This window comes from Hippocampus guttulatus, chromosome 3, assembly GCF_054856545.1.
Source record: "Hippocampus guttulatus isolate MCC_2025c chromosome 3, RoL_Hgut_1.0, whole genome shotgun sequence".
Classification (NCBI taxonomy): domain Eukaryota; kingdom Metazoa; phylum Chordata; class Actinopteri; order Syngnathiformes; family Syngnathidae; genus Hippocampus; species Hippocampus guttulatus.
Genome location: NC_141263.1, coordinates 17,333,650 through 17,360,099, shown reverse-complemented (window position 1 = coordinate 17,360,099; position 26,450 = coordinate 17,333,650). Strand labels below are relative to the sequence as shown.

The window sequence follows — 26,450 nt, the reverse complement described above, 5'->3', positions numbered from 1 at the left end:
AGCTGACCGACAGTATCGTCTGTGCCGTATTTTACAGCGGGTCCACTTACTTTAGAATAGATGTCAACTAGCTGTTGGATCAATGGGTTGCCCTGATTATGAGGGAGTGTGCAGTGCAACAATCTAAGAAGGTGAGACGGAGAGAAATGACGCGGCCAAGATGGCCCATCTGTACAGGCGATTACTGTTTATTACGTGAGTGACAGTCGTGCGTCTGTGTGTGTTTGTGCGTGTCTTGGCCAACGCTCAGGACACATTTCATTGCTCTGACTTACCCTTTTTGGCTGCATTGATTGGCATGTACTCTAGATAGATTGATCACATTTTTCTTATTCATAAACAGATGAAAAGCAATCACGAGTTTCCGTTCGACTGTGAAAAATAGAAGCTCGCTGAATTTCAGTTGCAGACTCCAAAAGTAAACATCATGTTACTAACTGAAGCAAACCCAATCCCATTTAATCTCTCAAAACAACAGAAATGTGGTATTATATAAATTCATGTTTGATGTTAATTTTTTTTGTTCTTTTGGATTTATTTATTTTTTCTCGAGGAGGGGGAATTTAGAATAACTCATGTCCAGGGTAGCATTTCTCCTGTTCTCTGAAAGGCATGACTCTGCAGCAGTAATTAAGAATGTAGTGGCAATAATTTGGTATTTTCACAAAAGCTTATGTTAACTTTGGAAAGGATACAAAACGCTCGCTTGGATAGTGCAATCAGCTAAAACTAGGTTGACAGCATTTTAAAGAATTGTGTTTATTCGTTTCATTAAGATGAATGTAGAATCCCGCAGAGGACGCCTTCTTGTTCTTGTTAAATAAAAATATAATGTTACATTGGGCCTCTCCGGGAGCCGTCACCTTACCGTGGTGGAGGGGTTTGTGTGTCCCAATGATCCTAGGAGCTAAGTTGTCTGGGGCTTTATGCCCCTGGCAGGGTCACCCATGGCAAACAGGTCCTAGGTGAGGGACCAGACAAAGCACGGCTCACAAAACCCCTTATGACAGACAAAATCGATGGCACTCAGTTTCCCTTGCCCGGACGCGGGTCACCGGGGCCCCCCTCTGGAGCCAGGCCTGGAGGTGGGGCTCGTTGGCGAGCGCCTGGTGGCCGGGCCTACACCCATGGGGCCCGGCCGGGCTCAGCCCGAAGAGGCAACGTGGGTCCTCCTTCTCATGGTCTCACCACCCGTGGGAGGGGTCAAAGGGGTCGGGTGCAATGCGAGCTGGGCGGCAGCCAAAGGCGGGGACCCTGGCGGTCCGATCCTCGGCTGCAGAAGCTAGCTCTTGGGACATGGAATGTCACCTCTCTGGCAGGGAAGGAGCCCGAGCTGGTGTGTGAGGTAGAGAAGTTCCGACTGGATATAGTCGGACTTGCCTCCACACACAGCCTGGGTTCTGGTACTAGTTCTCTCGAGAGGGGTTGGACTCTCTTCCACTCTGGAGTTGCTCATGGTGAGAGGCGCAGAGCAGGTGTGGGCATACTCATTGCACCCCGGCTCAGTGCCTGTACATTGGGGTTCACACCGGTAGACGAGAGGGTTGCTTCCCTCCGCCTTCGGGTGGGGGGACGGGTCCTGACTGTTGTTTGTGCATATGCACCAAACGGCAGCTCAGCATACCCACCCTTTTTGGAGTCCTTGGAGGGTGTGCTGGAGAGTACTCCTGCTGGGGACTCCCTTGTTCTGCTGGGGGACTTCAATGCTCACGTGGGCAATGACAGTGAGACCTGGAGGGGCGTGATTGGGAGGAACGGCCCCCCCGATCAGAACTCGAGTGGTGTTTTGTTATTGGACTTCTGTGCTCGTCACGGACTGTCCATAACGAACACCTTGTTCAAACATAAGGGTGTCCATATGTGCACTTGGCACCAGGACACCCTGGGCCGTAGTTCGATGATCGACCTTGTGGTTGTATCATCGGATTTGCGGCCGCATGTTTTGGACACTCGGGTGAAGAGAGGGGCGGAGCTGTCAACTGATCACCACCTGGTGGTGAGTAGGCTCCGATGGTGGGGAAAGATGCCGGTCCGTCCTGGCAGACCCAAACGTATTGTGAGGGTTTGTTGGGAGCGTCTGGCGGAATCCCCTGTCAGAAGGAGTTTCAACTCCCACCTCCGACAGAGCTTTTCCCATGTTCCGGGGGAGACGGGGGACATTGAGTCCGAGTGGACCATGTTCCGTGCCTCTATTGTTGAGGCGGCCAATCTGAGTTGTGGCCGTAAAGTGGTTGGTGCCTGTCGTGGCGGCAACCCTCGTACTCGCTGGTGGACACCAGCAGTAAGGGATGCCGTCAAGCTGAAGAAGGAGTCCTATCGAGCCTTTATGGCCTGTGGGACCCCAGAGGCAGCTGACGGGTATCGACTGGCCAAGCGGAACGCAGCTTCGGTGGTCGCCGAGGCAAAAACCCGAGCGTGGGAAGAGTTCGGTGAGGCCATGGAAGCCGACTTCCGGACGGCTTCGAGGAAATTCTGGTCCACCATCCGACGTCTCAGGAGGGGGAAGCAGTGCACCACTAACACTGTGTACAGTGGGGATGGGGCACTGCTGACTTCGACTCGGGACGTTGTGAACCGGTGGGCAGAGTACTTCGAAGACCTCCTCAACTCCACCAACACGTCTTCCTTGGAGGAAGCAGAGTCTGAGGACCCTGAGGTGGGCTCTCCTATCTCTGTGGTTGAAGTCACCGATGTGGTTAAAAAGCTCCTCGGTGGCAGGGCCCCAGGGGTGGATGAGATCCGCCCGGAGTTCCTCAGGGCTCTGGATGTTGTGGGGCTGTCCTGGTTGACACGCCTCTGCAACATCGCGTGGTCAACGGGGAGAGTGCCTCTGGATTGGCAGACCGGGGTGGTAGTCCCTCTTTTTAAAAAGGGGGACCGGAGGGTGTGTTCCAACTACAGAGGGATCACACTCCTCAGCCTCCCTGGTAAGGTCTATTCAGGGGTGCTGGAGAGGAGGGTCCGTCAGGAAGTCGAGCCTCAGATTGAGGAGGAGCAGTGTGGTTTTCGTCCCGGCCGTGGAACAGTGGACCAGCTCTACACCCTTAGCAGGGTCCTCGAGGGTATGTGGGAATTCGCCCAACCAGTCTACATGTGTTTTGTGGACTTGGAGAAGGCGTTTGACCGTGTCCCTCGGGGAGTTCTGTGGGGGGTGCTTCGTGGGTATGGGGTACCGAACCCCCTGATACGGGCTATTCGGTCACTATACCACCGATGTCAGAGTTTGGTTCGCATTGCCGGCAGTAAGTCGGAATCGTTTCCAGTGAGGGTAGGACTCCGCCAAGGCTGCCCTTTGTCGCCGATTCTGTTCATAATCTTTATGGACAGAATTTCTAGGCGCAGCCGAAGCGTTGAGGGCGTCCGTTTTGGTGGCCTCAGTATTGCATCCCTGCTTTTTGCAGATGATGTGGTGCTGTTGGCTCCTTCAAACGGGGCTCTCCAACTCTCACTGGAGCGTTTCGCAGCCGAGTGTGAAGCGGTTGGGATGAAAATCAGCACCTCCAAATCTGAAACCATGGTCCTCAGTCGGAAAAGGGTGGAGTGCCCCCTCCGGGTCGGGGGAGAAATCTTGCCCCAAGTGGAGGAGTTTAAGTATCTTGGGGTCTTGTTCACGAGTGAGGGCAGGAGGGAGCGAGAGATCGACAGGCGGATCGGTGCAGCGTCTGCTGTGATGCGGACGTTGTATCGGTCTGTCGTGGTGAAGAAGGAGCTGAGCCGAAGGGCGAAGCTCTCAATTTACCGGTCGATCTACGTTCCAACCCTCATCTATGGTCACGAGCTATGGGTCGTGACCGAAAGAACGAGATCCCGGATACAAGCGGCCGAAATGAGTTTTCTCCGCAGGGTGTCCGGGCTCTCCCTTAGAGATAAGGTGAGAAGCTCGGTCATCCGGGAGGGGCTCAGAGTCGAGCCGCTTCTCCTCCACATCGAGAGGAGCCAGATGAGGTGGCTTGGGCATCTGATTCGGATGCCTCCTGAACGCCTCCCTGGTGAGGTGTTCCGGGCATGTCCCACTGGGAGGAGACCCCGAGGAAGACCCAGGACACGCTGGAGTGACTATGTCACCCAGCTGGCCTGGGAACGCCTCGGGATCCCCCGGGGAGAGCTGGAAGAAGTAGCTAGGGAGAGGGAAGTCTGGGCTTCCCTGCTAAAGCTGTTGCCCCCGCGACCCGGCCCCGGATAAGCGGTAGAAGATGGATGGATGGATGGATGGATGTTACATTGGGCCTCTGTTGTGACATAATTGGCCCTTTTGGTGGTGGTATTGCAAATCAATCAACTAAAAAGTAAGCATTGAGTTCTTTTGCCCCTCCTTGAGTCGTCAACTCGTCACGGTGGAGGGGCTTGTATGACCCAATGGCCCAACGTTTTCTGGGGCTTGATGCCCCCTGGGAGGGTCACCCATGGCAAAGAGTTCCTCGCGGAAGAAAATGGATGGCTGGATGATTTTTCTGGACATTCCACTTAAGAATAGAATGGCTTGACATTTTCCTTTATTGCTTGTTAAAGCTATAAAGTATTGCACAAAGTGATCAAGAAATGGGTCATCAGTTTCAGTAACATTGACTACAAAAAATATGAGAAAGTCTGAACGGACTGCACAAAATGATGCAAGACTTTGTCTGTCCAGTCCCTTCACATATTTCACTCCCCTTGGTCATGTCCTTTGTGCTTTTTTTTCTCCATTTCCTCTCTTAACTCTCTTTCCATTTGTCTTTTTGTTTGTTGCTTTCCACAAGCTCCATTACTTTGTTTGTCTGTCCCTTTTGTCCTTGCTTTGAGGCCAAATCACTTTTTTCTGTTTTTTTTTTCATAGACCCCCATGTTACTTTTGGATTGATGACATAGATTGTTCTCATTGTCCCTGCCTGTACTTTTTCTGAGGTTGTCTTTGTCACCCTTGGCAAACTCCTTATGAACCAAATCCTGTCACTGTCTGATGATGTTTTTATTGCCATTGAATTATTTTATCTGCATTTCAATTTTATGTTGAATGGAATGTCCAATCATCCATCCATTTTCTAATCCATTTATCCTCACAAGGGGCACTGGGCTTGCCTATCCCAGCTGTCTTCGGGCAGTAGGCTGGGGACACCCTGAACTGGTTGGCAGCCAATAGCATGGCACACATAGACGAACAACCATCCGCGCTATAATGAGAGGTTTCTTTTTAAATTATTACATTAAAATTTTGGGGCGGCCCAGTGGTCAAGTGGTTAGTGCATTGACCTCACAGTGCAAAGGCATCGGGTGCCTTCCTGTGTGGACTTTGCATGTTCTCCCCGTGCCTGCGTGGGTTTTCTCCAGGTGCTACGTTTTACTCCCACATTCCAAAAAAAATGCGTGGCAGGCCGATTGAACACTCAAAAATCATCCCTAGGTGTGAGTGTGCGCGTGGATGGTTGTTTGTCTCTGTATGCACTGGGATTGGCTGGCAAAAAGGAGAAACATATATCTTTGTCAAAGTTAGCCATGGAGCTGGAGAGAGTCAACTTGTTGTGTGAGTCTTGTGAGCGTTAACTGTGTGCGTCTGCGTGCTGGATTTGCGTCTTTTTCAAGTTTGTCGTCGTCAAATGCTGACAGTGTTTTTCTCGGTGACTGTGACACAAGCACAAATCAATCAGCTTGCATGAAGATCTATATTGTGAAAGGTTTATTTCGGTTCACACGGCCATTTAGGATATTCAGTCAAAATCACTTCAATGGGATCTTTATAATACATTTACATCTAATTAGCAGGCTTGTTCCTACCCGTTTTAAATGTACTTACTCAAAAGAGAAACCAATTTCAGTCAATTGTGACTTCAATGTCAGTCAAACAGTTACTACTTAGATGAATAGAAGCAATGATTGGCAATTTACAGGCGATCAACAGAGGTAATTTCACAACTAAAATATTTGAAGTGCCCCATATCCGGGCACCGTTTCTCAAATTTGCAGGTGCGTATGCAGCACTACCTACAAGCCACCAGTATACAGTATTTTATATAAAAGCGCACATGTCAAGAGATACTGTGCAATTCTATGCTCAAATAGGAAACATTTTATTAAAATATTATTATTCAAGTAGTTTAAATATCATTCTAATTATTGGTGTTATACAGACAGTTCAAAAATTATTTGCTTTGTTCTGACGGTTTTGCACTCATCACCTGAGGCTGCAAGGCATGTGGGCTTAATGCTGTGGCCCGTGAATGAATATAGACATTGTGTAATCCAGGGATGGGCAACTTCGATCCTCGAGGGCCGCTACCCGGCATGTTTTCGAGGTTTCCCTCCTGCAACACACCCGGTTCAAAGGACCAGCTCATCAGCAAGCTCCGGAGAAGCCTGATAATCATCCTGATCGTTTGAATCAGGGGGAAACACCTAAAACGTGTCTAATAGCAGAGCCTCAAAGACCGGAGAGGCACAGCTCCGGTCGAAACATTTATCTGGCAATTTGAAGAATGACACCATCACCAAGGGCATTTCACTCCAGTTTCATTGTTGTTTCTATGTATTTTGTATTTATTTTGCTTTTGTTATCTAACCTTGCTGTGACATTTGAAAGATATATGAAATTTGACTTGAGTTCCCCATAACAAAACACTTTTCGTTGACTGTACAATAATTTGGCGTCATTATCCAGGCAGCAGTCTGTTCCAGCCCTCTCAATTTTTTTTTTGTTCCTTATCTGTGTCGTCCCTTTTCCGCTCCACCAATCGTTCAGTCGTCACCTCTCTATTAATCTTGAGAAGGCCATTACACATTCCATTACAGACTGAAACTCATATTTTTTGTATCCGAAATGGGATTTTTCGCATCATTAAACAGTGCAACTCACTGTTAAATGTAAACTCCTTTAATTACTGTTTATTGCTGTGCATGTTAGGGCTTGCTAACAGATTTCAGTATTCCATTTTTCAAAGGAAATGGGAGGAAAAGGTCCCCGACGTACCTAACGAGCAGGGAGTTCTGGGCTTGTGATTTAAGCACAATGTCACCAGGTGGACAAGCCCAACTAGTTTAGACTGCTCGTCAAAGTGTGCCAATTGTTTTCTGGGGTGATCGTGATGCGTTGAAAATAATTTTCCCCATGTTCTGTTTTTCACAGGTTGTCAGGGTTCATGCTGCCTTCTCCTATTGTCAGCACCGGATCTATATTGGCCTTGTGGTTTACCACCGATTTTGCCGTCAGTGCACAGGGCTTCAAAGCCGTCTATGAAGGTAAGTTCACATTTGGACAGTTTGTGTAAATTGCGAAATTTCTCTGATGATCAGAAACGGGGGCAAAGTGTCACTTCCAGTTAATAGCATCGTAAATCTGGCCACATTAGCCTCAACATTAGGTACACTATTTGGATGCAGGAGGTACAAAAGGTTTTTAGGGTGATAGCGATGCACAGGTTACATTCCCAATGAGTGTTTTATTTCTGCGGCTGTGGTTTGCATCTGTGTTTAACTGCACCACATCAGATCATTCTCATAGGTTGCAGTCTTTATTTATTTTTGCTGTGCTGATTTTGTCCCTCTTTTTTGTTTTTTTTTTCTTTTTGAGACGTGTGTTTATCGGAAATGCAGTTGGACAGAATGAGGTTTGAGAAAAGAGACTGACAAAGAGAAAACAGAATGGACCAAAAGCAACAGAGGGCAATAACAGTATAACAGCAGCAAATGAAAACAATGTTTCCGAGGAGTTCTTATCTATATGTGAACTGCTTGGGAAGACAGTGTGACACGCTGTGAGGAAATGAGACAACAAGCAGCAAATAGGACATGACAGCATCGGACAGGTCGAATGAGTTGGTGTATGTTGGTAGCTCCCCCATGTCATGCCATGAGCCTCGTGAATACTCCGCTTCCCCCCCATGACTATGACCACCGATCATGGCAATCATTGTCTCTCTGAATATTTTGCAGTTTAACACCCTTGCAAATGACTGGAGATTTAAGATCATCCTTTCACATTCATCCTGTGTTTGCCTGAGATAAAAAATACGGGTGAGACATACATTGGCGTTTGTGTTGGTGTCAGTCCTCACAACAGTTCATGTTGAATTGAAGAGTCTCACGTCTCACGGGCAATATTTTTCCTGGGTGGAGGATGCAAGTGAGCCTGGGCTCCGCTGGTGATTTATGAGAAGAGCTGCCCATGTTAATGATTCTGTGTGGGTGACTCACAGCTCGCTGCTCCTGTCTTCGTCTCCCCAGTATCAGTCGGAGCTGGTATGAGTGTTTACACAGTGGAAATGTAAGGCTATCTTGTCATTTACTGATGTGTGTTCTTCACTGCCACACTGAAGGTGTGCGTGCGTTACCACCAGCGCGTGTTGTGTGACGACCCCCTTCTCTCCACAAGCGGCAACCGCTTTTTGATTCTAGTGGCACTGAAAGGCTGGGCCCTGACCATTTGGACACACGTAACAAATGCACACGCACGCAGACACGCATACTTGTATGACAGGGGTAAATATGAATAATGAGTTCCAACCATCAGCGACAAACTGAAATGACCACATTTGTAGTGTTTCTAATTAAAAGTGAAATACAGACGCAATAAGTGGTCTTAAATTGTATTTCTTTGTTAACACATGTGAAATGGCACAATAGGCTCACCAGAAAGAGATAATTAATTAAATCATTACATCTAATTTGATTATGTTGAACCATCACTGGGGTCTGAATAGGGGATGTAGCTTGACCTCCTACTGCCAATGTCATGTTGTTCTTCTTTGGGAGCAAAGTAATGAATCAAAGGCGCTTTTGCAGGAGTAGAGCAAGAATACAAACGATTACATCGGAGATAGGGGGTGAAATTCACCAAGAGAAATTAACGTTTATTGACCGCTACTAAAATCAGCTTGATTTGTGGTTGATTGTTGCATGGGTCACAAATGGAAAATATTTGTGATAGCAAAGCTTTTAGAGTCAATCATGTGTCCTTCATAAATGCCCCTTGAGAATGGAGTGCCTTCCTAATATCCTTTCCCTTTATATTTTTAGCACCGTGAATACAGATTTGGTTCAATTTTGTAATATTTTTTCTCGGAAATGTTTGCTTGATATTTTTCCACCTCGACTGAGTGCCTTTCTAGTTTAACGTTTTGACTAAAGTTAAACAAATCTATGATTTTATGGAGACCAAACTGAATTAGCCGTGTTCACACACCGCTAATAGATGAAGTCTAAAGAGAGGTACATAGTCTGGGGGAGGGGATAATGTACAGCGAGTGCTTTAAATGAAGCCATAAGTAATGGAAAGCAATCCCTCACTGATAAAAAGCCAAGTTTGCAAACCTACCCTGCCGAGACAAGATAACATCAATTAATTTGGCCCCAAAGCCAGAGGAGAGCAGCGGGGGAGAGGTGTGAATGGAGACATTTAAAATGAGAAGGGAGATGACTGGGAGCAGGAAGGAAGCATGGGAGGCGCACAGAGGGAATTGTATCTGTCTGTAATCGGACATTAGGGAGAAAACTCAATATTAATGGATGAGGGGGGAGAAATGTTGAGGATATCATCATCGTTATCAACATCAAAGCTAATAGTAACAGCAATGTTGTATCTTGATGAAATGATGCAGAGATCCAGTGGGGATTTGTGTCACATGCAAACTTTCCATCTCCCTCAGCTCATCTTGTTCTTTAAAAATAAAACGCTTTGAAAATTAAGCAAAAAGAAAATGGTCACACGATGTATTTGTCATGTTCGCGTGTGTTGCGTCATGTGTCTCTCAACGGTTTCCCAAGTTCAAGCTGGAAACTTAAAGGCTTGTTTTTGCCCTCATGGTGCCAAATGCTAAAAGGTATAAATATTTATTCCTTGAGTAAAAGATTGCCTCTCCTGAAATGAGTTTCAAATTGTCGCTTAGCAACAAGGACCAGTGCCAGAACTTCCCCTGAGCATTTGTTAAGTGCTGCGATGTAAAAGTGCAAAGGCAGCGCCAGGACTGTCCCACACAGAGGAAATATTGTGGAACTTGCAACATTATTTGTGCTACTACTAATTTAAAAGCGGTTTCCAAACAGGACCGATTTCTGTAGATTCCCAAATGGACCAAAATGGGTCACAGCTTATCAACCCCCACCCCCCCCTCCATTTTCTATAATGCTTGTCCTCTTTGAGCCCATGGAGCCCATCCCAGGCAAGGTACATCCGGGACAGGTCACCAGTCAATCTTAAGGCTCATATATAGTATAGACAAACAACCATTCGGTCTCTCTGGACAATGTAGGGTCCTTTTGAAATATGGAGGCGAAGCCAAACTAACAGGAGGATTCCCACGCAGCTGGAGTGAGAACATGCAAACGCCACACGGAAGCACCAGAGCTAATATTCAAATCCCGAGTCTCACAAATGTGCAAACCTCGAGCCAAGTATGCCGAGTCACAACTGAATATTGGATCATTTTGCCTCTCATGAAGAAAGATAATGAACACATTCTTTTTGTTCAACTACATCAGAATAATAGTCTAGAATTTCAAAATATTGACGTTGAAGGGATGTAATTATCCTACATAAATGGAGAACTATTTGAATGGGTAGATGTGATTTAATTTGACATCTCCACGAAGGACATTTTTTAAATTCTCAATTTACATCTGGAAAAAAGCTGCCTGAATTAGTCGAGTTTATGAAGTAGAAATTTTATCGAGGGTGTGTGGGGGTTTTCCTCGTGCGACGGCATCTTTGTGGTAAAGAAAAAAAATACTCCTATCTTTCTTTTATCTGTTTTATTTTATATTTTATTCGATCTTATTTTTCTAACCTGTCTTTAAGCCTCATGTATGTCCCTGTTTGTTCACTTGCCTCAATTTGCTGCTGGTCATTTATATATTTCTTTTCCTGTTGAGGGACTTGAATGCAAGATGACTTGGAAGCCCATTAAAGAGGCTTTGACCATGAAATCATGCACACACAGACAGGCTCCAACCTATTTCATAAACATGCATGCAGTACATGCAAACATGTATGACTGATGGAGATTACTTTGAATTCTCTTTGGAAATTCCACAGAGGGAAAACGAATCAAGGTAACAAGGAAAAACGTAAGTCAGACACTTCTATGTGTCCACTATGTCAGTTGTTGTCTGATGTGTCCTGTTATCCTGCACATAGGTCTGAAAACCCTCCCTAGCTACAAAACGTAGAGGATGTTAAAAATACAATAAACTGGCTCCAGTCCGTGCAGCTGCTTTTAAAACAGCTTCCACTTTTTTAGAGAGACTTTTTTTTTAACAAGATTTTGGAGTGAGTCCGTGGACCTGCAAACTCCCAATCTGTTGTAGTTGATCCCAAACATGTTTTTTGGGGTTGATCTGTGTCAAGTTATTTCACATCAACCTTCTACAAACCATGGGCAAAGCTTTGTACAGAGGAAACAAAAAGGAGCCTTCCCTGTGGAAGTCATGATTTCACCAGTGTGAATTGTGCAGTGGTATCATTCTACTCGTGGCGGATGAGGACGGGGGACGGCCCACCAATAGCAAAAATCTGTGTAGATCTGAATCTCATTGAAATGCATTTGGGACGAGGTGGTTTGGGATTGTTTTTTGTAACCCTATAAATTTGTCAATAAACGCTGTTGAACATTCAAAATGCATTTTCTACGAAAAGCAGTGGGAAAACGGGCAGGAAGGGGGGGGGGGATAAAAAAACAAAACAAAACAAGAAAAGATAATTACAAAAGATTTAAAAAACAATCCAGGAGTATGCAAATGCATGGGTGCTGAACCACAAGTATGCAGTGGTGGTGGTGGGGGGGGGCACTCGATTGATAAATCTTTTTGAAGTGGTTTGTTTTGCTCCTTTTGTGTTCAAGATGTGAGTTACTGGCATATACATTTTTAATCTTACATAAAGTAAGATGCATAGGGTGTTGGGCGCGTTTCATTTCGATTTAAGATCCATTTGAAATAGTGTGACAGGTGGATATTGAGTGTGCTGTGATTCTTTATCCATTGTGCATTTGGGCAGAAGCATGGTGACATTATGAAGATACATGAGAAATATTTTGAATACCAAAAAAGTGGAGAACCAAGTTCTTTAGTCGATGGTGTAATTTTATTTCTCCCTCATTACTCGTTAAATTACTATTTGTTTTCTTTCATGAGTCTGGACTCATAAACACCCACTCGGAACAACTTCCAAAACTTTCTGTCTTGATGTACAGCTTTGCACCAACACTGGCAAGAGCCTTGTGCGGTCACGACTTCTGAATGCAAAAGGATTGCAGTTTCCTGCTTTGGCAATTCGCCTTCGACATGTTGTTACCCATGAGAGAAGGCTTTTCATCTGTAGTCTTTTTTTTTTTCTTTTTTTTTGAAGCCTCCAGCCAGATAGTTTTCTTAGTGGCGCCTTTATTTTTCGGAGTTTCATCTCAACCAATCTCAAAGGGAAGCACATAAGAATGTCAGAAGATTGCAGTTGTGAAATGCATCTTTTCAAATCATATGGAAAATATACGGGATGTTGGCAGTGAGACGAAACTATATTTAAAGGAGTGACATTGCTTTCAGTTTTCCAAGGAAGATGTTTTGTAATAGTGTCACATGCTACGGCATTATTTTATTCAAGGTATGGTCTCAGTCTACCGTTCCTCGCGGCATCAATTATTCATATTTTAATATTTAAATATGCTCTTTGCTATTGTGGAAGTCAGATTGTTGTCATGAATCCCAAAGATCACCTGACTGTGGTTGTCCTCTGTCTCAATCTGCTCCTTTCTTTGTGTGTATTTCTTTGAATTTAGCTGGTCGATGGACGTCAGGAGAAATTAAAAGTAATTAAGAAGCTGAATACTGATAGGCTCATTCATGCACAGTATAACACTGCTCAAAAGCAAATTTCAAAGGTATTCAGTATATATTACAGTCATGTTCAAAAGTTGATTCAAAGGGATTCAAGCATCCAACCAATTTTAACACCGCATATCCTGAAGAGGGTCGCGGGAGTTGCTGGAGCCTATCCCAGCTGATTTAGGGCGAAAGGCAGACCACACCCTGAACTCGTCGCCAGTCAGTCAGAGGGCACCTAGAGAGACAAACGACCATTCACGCCCACATCCGCATCGTCACTGGGTGGGAACCAATCTCACGCTGCCTGCATACAAGTCAGCAACATGGATTCAAGCACAAAATGAGATTAATTGCAAAAAAATTTTTGTCTCAGACTTTAATTTACGATCACATCTTGCACAGCAATAACAGGATCCCAGACAGCTGCAAAATTGCAAACGTTGAAATGCTTTGTGCTTTTGACTTGCACGTTCTTCATGTGACATTTTCAGTTGGTGACTCTTCCCCTCTTCTGAGCATGACAAACGGCACTTCTAAGCTTTAGTGTTTGCTTCCCGTTTATAAAAACAGTACTGTCAATCAAAAAAAAAAGAAACATTGTCCAAAACACAAACATTGTCCAATATCTACTTAAAAACATGAAATATATATAAAACACATCACATTCTTACCTACATAGTATTAAGATGCCAATACAGTTATTGGCCTCTTCCGAACATTCCTCCAGTACTGGCGGAGTTGAATGCTACGTTTTAATGTCACGCTGTTAACGATTCACAATGGCGCCAACCTTCGTTAGGCAGCAGAATTATTAAGCGTGTCGATTTGTCAGCTACAGCACAGCCTCCATCTGTGTCAGAGAAAATAAATTCACTTGGAATTGCTCTTGATTAGTGTGTTGAGGGAACACTGGGGAGTGTGTGCGCAGTGATGCAAGTGGTCATCTGTACAAATATGAGATTAACTCTTTGAAGTGGTCGGCTGTAAGCATTTATGATTAGTGCTTTGATGTATGTGAGTGGATGAGAACGCGCTCTCATGCGTATGTGTCTGCCGAATGTGCTGAAACTATGCCCTGCTCAACTGTCAGCTGTCAATCAAATACCCTATTTGCTTAAAGCCACCGATGAATGGACTATCTGCCATCCGCTCATTATGGGGCTATTCCACAGTGCAACAACGAGGCGCTCTAAAGCAACCATGCCTGCCCTAAGACCCCATCCGTCCGCCGTATCAAGTGGAAAGTATTACCTGCTGCTACTAAATATAATCTTACATTAAGTGGAGATGGCAAATTTCTGATGAGTGTTCCCGTTGGCGCTATTATCTCTATAATCGCAGTGTTTTGTTTTTTTAACTTCCATTTTTATGTTCTGTTTGTTCAGATTAGTTATGCCCAGTATGTCTCTCTTGAGACTGTCTGGTTCTTGTGTTTGCATTCTATGTATTTATTTATTTTTCATCAAAGTCCTTTCTTTGGTTTTAAACAGTATTCAAGTGCTTCCATGCAAGCCAAGGGTTCCATCGCCATTCAGTGATGGTGTGAGTGTGAGTGAATTGGTGTCTGCAATATTCACGTAGCTCATTCAATTGGATTCAAATTCCTTGTGTTTTTTTCCATACTTGGCAAATAAAGGTCATTTTGTTTCTGATCTATGTGCCCGGTGGTTGACCAATGAGCAGTCCAGGGTGTATTGTCCAAAGGGCCATATGAGAAACTGGAATGGCTGTCGATGACTATGCCAACATTTTACCATCAATTGTGTTCCATTTTCTCTTTCTCTCTCTCTCTCTCTCTCTCTCTCTCTGTGACTGTGACTTTTACACAAAACTTGTGATTTTATTTATTTATTTATTTTGAAGGCTGGAATGGATTAATGGCATTTTCATTCATTTTAATGGGGAAATATGATTTGACTCATATTCATACTCATAGAGTTTTGTGTGGTCATATTTCAAGATACCACTGTATTATATCACTATTTAATAACCATTCACAAAAAAAAACATGTCTCCAGTGTGCCTATATTTTTCTTCTAGATTTTTAATGCGCTAACATTTTGAGTTCAAGCTCCAACAGTATGCTGTTCCTAGTTGGGATTTCCAAATCATTATCAGGGTAAATCCCCCCTAATCCCTTTTCTGTGCAGGGAAAAAAAAAGAGTGTTGCGAACACGAGGACCACTGATGACATTATCGCGATTCACTTTGGTTGAAAAACAGTCGCTAGAGGGTTCTGTGTAGTCGCTAAAAATAACATCTTCTATATGCTATCATGACGCATATCTGAATGCTTGGCAGCAAAATGTTCGAAATTGTGTGGGTTGAAACATGTAGGGTAAATCCAATCTGAGTTGGTTAAATAAACACACCCAACTCCGCTGCTGCTTTTGCTGTTCAAGAATGCCGGACACAAAATCTAAAAGTGTTTTTCATGCCAGCAGAGTCAGCGGGGAACGTTTCTTGGCGCAAACAGATCGTTAAACCTGAGGGGGAAAAGTACAAAGAGATTTGACAACTTTGATGATCAGATCCCACTCCATATTTGTCTAAAATGTATTCATGTGGATGTGTTGGCGGACAGTTGCAGCACTAAACCGTATCGACTGCACCACCGTAGGATGCCGTGCATGGGGGGGGGGCGTGTCACATTACTGTTGTTTCTCTTGTTACATCGATCAAGGCTGCAATGTCAACCACCCAACTATGTGTGAGAATGTGTTTGTATGTGCCTGTTTTTGAGTGTGTGCATGTGTGTGGGGCTATGTTAGGCCAAAGGTGACCTCCACACTAAGCTTTTGAGTCTGTGCCAACTCTCTCTGTCTCTGTATCTCTTTCTCTCTTTTTCTTTCTCTCTCTCATACCTTTAGGAAGTGGATAAGGTGGTGTTCAACCTTCTCTGTCGACAACGTAGTGAAATCAATCTGACATCTGAGCCGCTTAGCATTTTTGGTAGCGTTTTTTTTTTTTTGGGCCTGTTTGAGTCGACAGGACAATAGGGTGACTGAGCATTTTTCATATTTCACAGTGCTGCATTTATGGATGAATGGAAAGGTCTATTTCACAAGTTCCAACTTTTATATCATTAACTTATTCATACCTTGTTTCAAGACTATTTTAATGATCATGTACATGCATACATGAACTGTAACCTGCATTTAACCCATCATAACCATACTTAAAAGATACCTTGGAGATAAAATGACAATCCTTTTATTTTTTGTCCCGTTCGTCAAAACTGTCATTAGAATCCTGATTTTAGTACATGAGCAAAATGGCCTGTGGAAAAAACAAAAAAACATCCCCTTGCAGCCCCCATGATGTACCTTCGATGTTTCAGAAATCACCGCACCCAAGCAAGAAGAGCCAATCAGAGACACAAGGCCACACTGAGGAAGTGTCAGCCATTTGCCGGTGGACAGCACCTGCAGCCTCACGATTGATTTGTTCATTGGGATTACAGGGGCTTTGCTAATATACTATGTTGGAATATCCACCTCTGGAAAATGAAATAATTGTCCGTAAGATGCTGAACAAGGGACTTTAAACAGCAGACGATTCAAAAGAGATGCGTAATTAGCAGCATTTCTTTTCGACAGGAACGTTTATCTCCTGTTTTTGATTATTGATTCATTGTATCACTTCTTCGGTATTGCGATAATACACTGGCAGATGAGGTAAACATGATTCAAAAATAGTATTATAAAAAAAATGATGGAAGTACTTTACTTTCTTCGTCCTTTTTATACTTTTTTATTAAATTTTGGGTAGACAAAACAAATTGGAAGTTAATATGACAACTCGCTAGTTTTCACCATTGTATGCGCATACACGGTGAAGCATTCTTCAGGTGTACAAATGACTGGCTGCCCTGTACATCAATCGGCTACTGTATATGTATATCAATCGTATAGAACCTGGAGAATTGGTGAATTAGTTACTGCCATGAGATCAACTGAAACTCACTTGATGATCAACCTGTCGATCACGATCGACGTAATGGGCACTCCTGTGGTACACCATTAAAGCCCTCGAATCTTTGTTGTCACCCGACATCACATCGTCCACGTATGGATACGGTCTAACTTATTTCACATAAAAATCGGATTTTTTCCAGTCACCGGGGACCATCTGTGTGCTGGAGCGCCACCTCAAAATACACCTTAAACCATCAACTTTTCAGAGCAAGAAATCAAATGCCTTCAGTGTAAAACATTAATTGATCCAATTACCCTGCTAAGATTCTCACAAAGCGTAGTGGTAGCACTTGATTTATTTATAGCCCCGTACTGAATATCAAAAGGGAGCTCTGCATTTAATGTTGAACACAGGGAAGCTTATTAACTGTAATTCTTTTTTTTTTTTGTGTCGTTTGTCTGTAGTTCATATGAAGGCAACAGTCACGCGGCCATTGATAATGTTGATGTCAGATGACATCAGTTTCTAAAAGGTATTTCCAATTTAGTTCACTGAAGCGCGTCAGACCTTCTGAGTGAGGGATTCAAAGTGAGAAAATGAGAAGATATAACCGTTCATGTTGGAAGCCGATAATGTCTCATTCATGGCCTGGCAAATAGGGTTCAAGGTTGGTTCATTGATTCCAAGCCCCGGGCCTCGATTCGGCCATGTGACGCCGCTGGCCCTACTTTAAAAGGAGCACTGAACCTTTGGTCCCCCACTCAGATGAGTGGAATGCCATACTTGTCGTTAATCACTTAAGTTGATGATGCATGAAGGAGATTATATGAGGCTACAGATGCTATTGATTTTCCAGTGTAATATTCTTCCGGAAATCGTGTTTTCAAAGTCACACGGACCTACGCTGGATAGGTAATATGTTAGGCCAAGGTCTACTTCCACTCAGCATTGTAAAATTAGCCAAGAGGCAAATCGCTCATGTTAAAGTTGGAAAAATTTATTTGATAACTGTAGAGCCTGTGATGATTATAAATCAATCGCCTCATCATTGCTTTTAACCAACCCAGTCAAATTATACAGTCTTATGCGTAAGGTTTATAATACTGCTGTTTTATTTATTTTTTATCTTTTGGCTTGTTCCCCAAGTTATAATTCAGTCCACTTGTTTGACTATGCTGCAATAACCTCGATGGGAATTCGGGGCAATGATAATCGTTTTCATATCTGTGTCCCCATTTTATCCTTTGTGTTTCTCTGTCTGATAAGCAAATTCATCAAATCTGTGTGGGAATCTTGGTGAAGCAAAGTTTTTGCTTTTCACCATTTAAGATGCACATGTTTTCCTTTTCCCTCTGCATGCTTTCTGTTTTTTTTTTCCCTTTGGCATTCACTCACCAGCTTTCTAACGCCGACTCTGTCTTGCACCTTAAATCTTTCACGCATAACTCCTATCCAAGGGAAGAGTCTTATTATCAAGTTCAGACTGAGGCTTGCTTCCAACAACTGTCTATATCCAATCTGACATCCTGGGCATCCCACCCATGGCAAATTTCAAATTGAGGTTATTCTCCTGTGTCAGGTCTTAGTCAAAAGCTAATAGAGGGCTGCGCATCACTGTTAGACAACACGGCTGAGCATGTTCTACTATTTTCAGGGTGCACGCTTAATCAACTGCGCCTATTATACTGTTGCTGAAGCTTGGAAACATAATTGATTATTTGATCATTAAACATTTGTCCATTTGACTTTGGTCAGTGGATCGTCTGTTATTAGTGTTTAGAAAAAATTTAGGCAACATCAAGTGTATTCCCTGGATGAAAGCAGCAGGTGTGCTACAAGTCTACAGGGTTGCACATTTTTTTCTCCTCATTCGCCGAAAACCTGGCAGATATTTGTGCTGATATCAACCGACACCACACCTGTTGAATGAAGCATTTTTTTAGGAACGGGGTAATCGTAATATTTTTGTGTCAAGTCATATGCAGCAGCGGTCTCCAACTTTTTTTTTCACCACGGCTGGTTCAAACAAGAACATGGTTTACGCAAGCGGGCAATCATTAAACAGTGAATTATCGAAAGATGAAATGATTGATAGCTGCCTTGGTCCGTTGCATGCATGGCTACTTCGTAGCGCGCATCTCGTCAGCCTGTCAAAACTCCTTTCGCATTGTCATACTTTCCACAATATCACTTGGGTGCTACTTGGAGAAATGATTGAACAGAATTGTTGTACTGGCTCTTTTTGAAGACTTACCAACGGCACAACGGCTTCATTTACACTACATCGTTTTAGTGCCAGCAACATTGGGCGACCGTCTGGTCAAAATAGTTTCATCTTCAAAACATAACACCGAGTTCCGACTGTCCATCAGCGGCGCATTCGGTGCTTGTTTAGTTTCTTTTACTTTCTGTTGATGTCTTCAACTTTCAAACAAGAGGAGATCAAGAAAAGGTGGACTCTGATTGGCGGCTGTCATGAACATTTCCAGCGCATCTGATCACTCGTTGATGCTCACATGTGCTCACTGTAATTTCACAATTCTTGCTTATGTAATCACCAAGCCCTATTTATATTTCCCTTTGGAAGATCATCGACAGAGTTCTGGGTACTTTGGGGATGATTTATAAACTCGCGAGAAAGAAAAGACAACAACTTTTTTTGGGGGAAAGGGGGTGCCTTTCTCTCCTTGCGGCCCATTACCAAGTAGCCCGTGGACCGGTACCACATTTTCATTTTCTTTGTGTCGGGTCATGCACGCTTCCATGAAAGTTTATCTGCGTGTAATGCTCTGCTCTGAGCAAGTGGTTACATGTATGTTTTCACATGATTATGGGTTTGTATAGTATAAAGTAAGTGCTTGACTTGCAGCAGATGAAGCAGAAAATTAAATGCAGGGCATGCATAATGAGGCAACCGCACATGTATATGAGATGAGCATGTGTGACTTGCCCCATAGAATAACAACCAGTCATTGGAAGGACCTACAACACATCATGCTGATGCATGTTTTCTTTAAAGGGAAACGGAGGATGGTAAAAAACAGGTTGTAGGGTAAGACGGGGGATAAGCAGTGAGAACAAAGATAATGCATCATGATGCATACGACAAAAGGTGTTGGGAGAAGAAGTAAAGCAAAAAAAAAGGAGCAGAGAGGGAGCTGAGCAGCAGAGAAGAGTGGAGAGGAAAGGAGCGAGGGGCAGACAATCTGAGAATACCAAACACTTTTCTGGCTGAGAGAGAAAGACAAGAGGAGGGCTTGCAGGACAAAGTAGAAGGTAGGGGCAGAATACCAAACATAATAAACACGATGAGGTGTTTTAACTATTTTTCAAACTGTACCCAAAGTATTGCTTGTACTTACAAGCATCATTCAAAAATCCATATCAACTGTGTTTTGTTGTTTAGTAGCTTTAACGAATTTTGAGATGGAATAGAATTGATCAAAAAAGAAATTTCTCTATGATCATAGAAGTACACAGTTACATTGCAGAACAGAAACTGCTGGTTACACTTTGCCAGAAAACATGAAAAAAAAGACACCCATGGTCTTAAATCAGGTTCTTGGGACAGATGAACCAAGGTCAACTTGCATTATGTTGATGGAAATAGAACAATATTGGAAAGGAAATGAATGGCTCATGAGATAAATCAGACAGAAACTTCAAGCTGATTAATCCCACTCCCATTTGAGGTTTATTGTCAAACTAAACATAAAACAAAGAGAATTCGACATTGTGTATTTAGAACAACCACACCAGATTTGAAACCAGGACGAAAGACTGCGAGGCAGACAAACACACTGTGCTGCACAGTGCAGGAGAAAAAAAAACACTTTCTGTAATATTATATAATTTATCAGCTGGAAAAAAAAAGATCAATAATTGGTTGTTAACTTGCCTTGTAAGCTATTAACGGTATTACTTCAAATACCCATTCCTTGACGGAACACTGGGAGACCGATAAGAAAAATACTAATGAGAGGATTCGTCAAGTGGGAATATTAGGAATTAGGAATGAAAAGAGTAAAGGCAGAAAATGGAGGGGGCGGGGGGTGCCTTCTTTTTTTTTTTTAAGAATAATACTCAGTTGGTTGAACTTGTACATTTTCCCAAGATGCATTACGTTTGAGAAGTGCCTAAATATAGAACACACACACACACACACACACTTCTCCCTGAGGTGGACTCACTGTCATGCACACTGAGACATATACACTACAGACAAGCTACACACTCACTCAGACACACACAACTAACCGCCACAAGTAGAAACATGGAGAGAGAGCAGAGGTAAAGGTTACGCAGGAAGACAAACGAGGAAAACAAAAGGACATTGTCAGCAGGGCAAATGAAGACACAGATAATGATAACGGTCTGAAAAATTGACATGGCTATTTGCTCCATGTTAATGGTTGGATTTGCATGTGACAAGTATTGCATGCAGAAGACATTCACAGTTCAGAGCCCACAAACATCTTGCACCAATCCGAATGAATATAATTGTGAGTTGAGACGCATTTCCAGGGGATTGAGAAAAGCATCAAATAACCTTTTGGATTCCAAGCTAAACATGGAGCTGACATTTTCGAGATGATTTTTCATCTGAGAGAAACAGGAGCTGATTATGTTTTCCCGAATAAACATGCATAATTGCATTGCATTTGACATCCAGGACCCAATTGCTCTATTTTGAATCACATCGTACTGCATTTTTCGGCACATACAAGTTATCACAAATCGACAGTGAGCCTTGTAATGCGACACACTCTACGTATGGATGAATGTCATTTTTTCCAGTTCGTCGTCTTTAATTCAAAGTCCTTCCTATTGCAACCTCTTTGTCATTCTCATCCACATCTAATTGCTAGCATGTTTTCGTCACACTGGAAGTAGGACTACTTCCTGCTTCTATGTATAAGAAATGTAGTCCTACTAGCCTAATGTTCAAATGTGGGACAATATCATTGCCGTCTGTTGACCTGAGAGTAAAATGTAGTCTTAAATTCCTTCCTATTTACTTTCACATTGATGTTTGCGTTCTCATACAAATCGAAACGCAAGCAGCTGTCTGTTTTCATTGAATCGGCGCAAGAGCCACTCCCTGCTTCTGTGTCTTAAGAATCATGGGAAATGTAATGCTAGTAGGCTAATGCTGACGTCGTCACTCAGACCCAACGAAAGCTGAGCTTTTCTGGCGGAATATTTTCAAAGTTGCAATGCACGAGGTAAACGGCACGGCCAACTTATAATAGCTGTCGGGATCGAACAAAAAAGATTGGATCATGGCGAGTGCATCGCCTTGTTTATAGCTGTTGAACTGTCAAGATAAAAGTTGGCTGTGCGATTTTATTTTTTTTGAGACTTGAATGAGACAACGATAATCAAAATGTTATTTCAGCTGACTTGCCTTCTGCTGCTTTGGCTGCAAGCTAACGCTGTGCCCCCTGAGCACTCACTGTGCCTATTAGTTGTTCAAAAACAAAGCAAACCAAACAAAAAAAAGTCCAAATATAAAAAGAAAGAGTTCCCTGTGAAGGCTCTGTTAGACTATCACACCATGCATCTGCAGCAAACAGATGTCACATTCTGTCTGGGTTATGGGTTCGACTGATTACGACCATGAAAAAAGGCTTAATTGTACCCATTATCCAATAAATAGCCAATAATGAGTGAGGAGAGTGAAGCAAAGACAGTCAACTGCTGTCAAACTGCAGCCTTCTTGCTTTCTTTTACATCCGTTATCGCAAAGAGTCATAGCTTGCCATCCTCCCCGCGCACTCGCTCTTCATCGCGCTGCCCGTCTTCCGTCTCCGAGTAGTTTATTTTCACAAGGAACTCTTAATGGGCTGAAGATAAAGGGCCTACTTTATTACCTTGGAGTCCTCAAGGTGTCAGGCCATGGGGCTGTTATTTATGTTTTTTTTTGGGAGGGGCAAAATCATGATTCATCCCAGGAAGTGTATGTGTAGTACCGAGGTAGGAGGAAAGGTGAGTCAATGAGTTGCGAAACACTAATGAGATCTATTTAGATGAGATCCAGCTGCCTCTGCGCTCTACCTGACAGAGACCCTGATTTGAATATATTTCAAACTGCTTCCTTTTTATGCTCCGATGCAGTTAAAGGAGATCGTATGTGAAAAGCGAGGAATCGTGATATATTGCTCAATTATTTTCATAGGGTTAACGTGTTGCCAACCAGTCACTTGAGCTATTTGAGGTTTCATTTCAGGGTTCGCCCCGTGACAATCTTCAACTGGGTCTCTTCAATCTTTTGAGGGTCACTACGTGTGCCAGGTAGAGAAGGTCATTCGGTCAGATTGGCACACGTTAATTGCTTGAGTTATCACCCAATTACCATGCGGCCTTTATGCCGTATGAAAGCAAGGAATGGCATTGAATGATTTCATTTGACTACGATGGCTTCTTGCTCGGATTATTAATAATTGCTCATCTCTTGACATTGTTGTCTACCACTGCGCGTTTTCGTATATGAATGCAGAGCGAATGCATCTTCCTTTCTACTACACTAATCTGCTTAGAATGTGAACCAGCATTCAAAATCTCGGGTAAATTCGTGTTGTGAAACTAAAGGAAAGAATTGTACTGGTAATAGTTTTTTATGGCGTCTTCTGTTAATTTTTTTTTTTTTTTTTTTTTAAGTACTGTGAACGGAGGGCAAAGACAAGTACGAAGCCCTTCACGGTTATAGACCAGAGAGGAGGTAAATGTGAAAGCAACTTTAATGTCAGGGTCTACCATCGTCGATGCATTTTGGTTTTTTTTTTTGTATTGCCTGTATTGTATTGTATTGTCAATAATGCTTACTTGTGAAATACATTTTGAATACTGAAGTTACAGACTAACAAGGGTTAAATGTCATGTCTGTTTACCAGTATTAAAACTCTCCCCACCCACTGTCAGCCTTCCCTTCTCTGCGTGCAACTGCTAAAGTTGAGGACCCATGCAATTTGAAAAATTGCCTCGACATAGTTGCTGTAATTTTAAACTTGACATTCAAGAAATGACACATTATGGCACCCGAACACATTATGGCAATTGCTGATTTTCATATTCTGACAGTGTGCCCAGCGGTGGCATTTAATGAATGAAAGATGTGCTATATATTCCGTTTCTTTGAGGATTAGTCATTTTTACCCACCTTGTTGGCAGTTGAGCCGAGGACAAGTCTTCCCTTGTCGCACTGTACACATCAATAAAAGAGATGTGGGCATGTGTTGCTTTACAGATAACCGGGACCCCCTCTGGCATTCCATTTCTTCTTCCATTCCACCAATTTTCTTAAGAGCGACTTAAGACCGACACCTGAGAAGTCACTTCCGACTCACCGATCGGCCTTCATTTCGAATCAGTTCAACAGTTTGGCAAAAACAGGCAGCTCTTACAGACACCGAATACAGAGATTGGACCCCATGTGGTTATGCAAGCTCTCCTGAAGAGTGACTTTTCTATATTATATGTTGAAATGGTGAAGAAAGGCCAAGTCACGTTTTAAAAATAGCAGACCGGTGGCCCTCTCCCTCCTGTTTCTCTCAATCCTCTGCCTCATTGCCAATGTCTTGCTCACGCTCCCTAATGCCTTTTTTGCTAACTCGTGCCTCGAGGGTCAAATGCATTCGGATGCGTTCACATTGCTGACTGCATGCTCACCTTACCGGCTCATCCAAACACACCGGCACACTTTTTCCAGGTAGCATTGGGCAGAGGCATGCGTGCAATATGTCCGTCCTTCAGCCTTTGGCCTGATGTCGCTCTCTTTTTGTCCCCCCCATTGCAATTGCAATTTGTTGGACAAAGGCAATAGTCTAAAAGCATCACAGTCACCATAAATATTTGCAAAAAATATCCTACATAATCCTTTTATAAGCTTTAATTAGCTCATTATTTCCTTCCGCATTGTATAATATTGTCAATGTGCACTATCACGGCTACTGATGTCCCTCAGGGGCCTCCCCTTATGGTTTTAGCACCAATCTGTTCTCAGATCTCAGCAATCTCAGCTGGCGAGAACGTCTCCCGAAATTAGAAACACGCAAGCGCTCTACTGATTGCACATTATGTCCTCACTGATTTGTGCATTGGCCACCAGCTGATTTGAAGGGCTGGAAATATTCAGGGAGACAATATTCCTTCGACCAGCGAAGCAGACATTAATATTGCCTTGTGATGTGACTGCCTTAGCATCCGCGAGAAGATTTAACAAACATTATGCGTAATCATTTTTCACGTCTTCAGAATGATGGCAAATTAGGTGCGTCTGACATTTATGGCAACTGGGAATTTGTCTTTTAAAAAAAAAAAAAAAAAAGCACATAAGCAGAATGCAAGTCACCTTTTTTTTTTTATTAAGGCGCATAAACTTAGCAATAGTTGCACTTTTGAAGAGTCATAAAATATTCACTGTCACCTTAATTGTATTTTTTTACATGATGGATTACATTCTAATCCGTTGATAGTTTAGTTCTTCCTTCCTTTGCAACTGATCCAAGCATGGATTCAAATTTTTAAAATATTTTTCATTGCATTTGTGGAAGCTTAGCCGCTAATTTCACTTAATGCTCACCCAAATCTTGCTTTCTCTCACTACCAATGACTTACAAGTGTGCACAAACACACACACACACACACACACACACATATATGGGTCCAAATGTGTCCTGTCGGTAAAGTGGTTTACTTGTGGCCTTTGCTGACGCCAGTCAAGGACTTTTTCCCCGGTGTGTGGGAACCATAGCAGTGATGCTTTGGTTGCCTTCTGCCTGCTTGTGCAACAAATCCAAATGCATCCAGTCAGCAACCAGAGATGTCTATCAATGACTTCTGCCATCAGAGTCACTGCGTAAGCAAAGATAACACCACCGCCACCAAAACTACATTTAATGTTAAATTTAAAAAAATAAAGTCTCAACGCTTCTAGTTTTAGAATAGCAGCATGCAGAACGGGAAGTGAAATCAAGGCCAGGTAAATAACTTAAATCATGACTGTGTTTCCGTCAAGATTACGTTTGGATTTGTTTAATCGTTTTGTTTCTTCATGTGATTTTGTCTTCCTCATTTTGGTTTTGTTTCCACCTGTTCTTGTCATCTGGAGCTCTTGTGCCAGCCAATCAGCTCCCTCAATCCTTTGGGTCTTGTCCAGGTGGTCCTTGTTGTCTGGACAGTTTGCTTGTATTTCATTCCCTCGGTTCTGTCAGTCTTTGTCGGATTGTTGTTGCTGTCATGTTGTTTTGTGTTACTGTCATGTTTTTTTTTTTTAAATTGTTAATGTCACATCATTTTGTTTTATTGTCATGTTTTTTTGTTTGTTTGTTGCTTTGGTTTATTTGGGCTTTTCAGGACTTTGTGTTTTGGATTTCGTTTTTCCAGTGTACCCCTGAAGTGACTTTTTTTTTTTTTTGTGTATATATTTTCTTCAGTACTCCCTGTTTCTCCTGCCTCTAGCCATTGGCGACTACTTAGGGACCGGGATTCTTCTTGTGACCCACACATATCCCTTCCTATTCATGTTTCAAATTTTTCAGAACATCCAAAGCCATATTTGGCGACAATATTCTCCTATTTAGTTCTAAAAAAAGAAACCTTGCTGTCTTTTGAACTCTCCTAACCCGGAAAATGTCCTAGTTTGTGCGGCAGTCGCACTGCTTTCGCGTGCAGAGATGAGACCTTGACTTGTTTACTAAAAGACAAGATGAACGCTGCCGTCAAACAGAAGTGACAGAAACAGTTTCAGGTGA

The 26,450-nt window shown here is 43.0% G+C and overlaps 1 protein-coding gene across 1 annotated transcript in view; it reads left to right on the top strand.

The window, feature by feature from the left end:
• The window catches only part of LOC147207693 (CUB and sushi domain-containing protein 1-like), a 357,336-nt gene that overhangs the window by 115,396 nt on the left and 215,490 nt on the right, over positions 1 to 26,450 (top strand). The window contains exon 3 of the mRNA XM_086107135.1: positions 7,097 to 7,209. Within this exon, the coding sequence (XP_085963261.1) occupies positions 7,097 to 7,209 (113 nt within the window). The remainder of the gene's footprint in view (positions 1 to 7,096; positions 7,210 to 26,450) is intronic.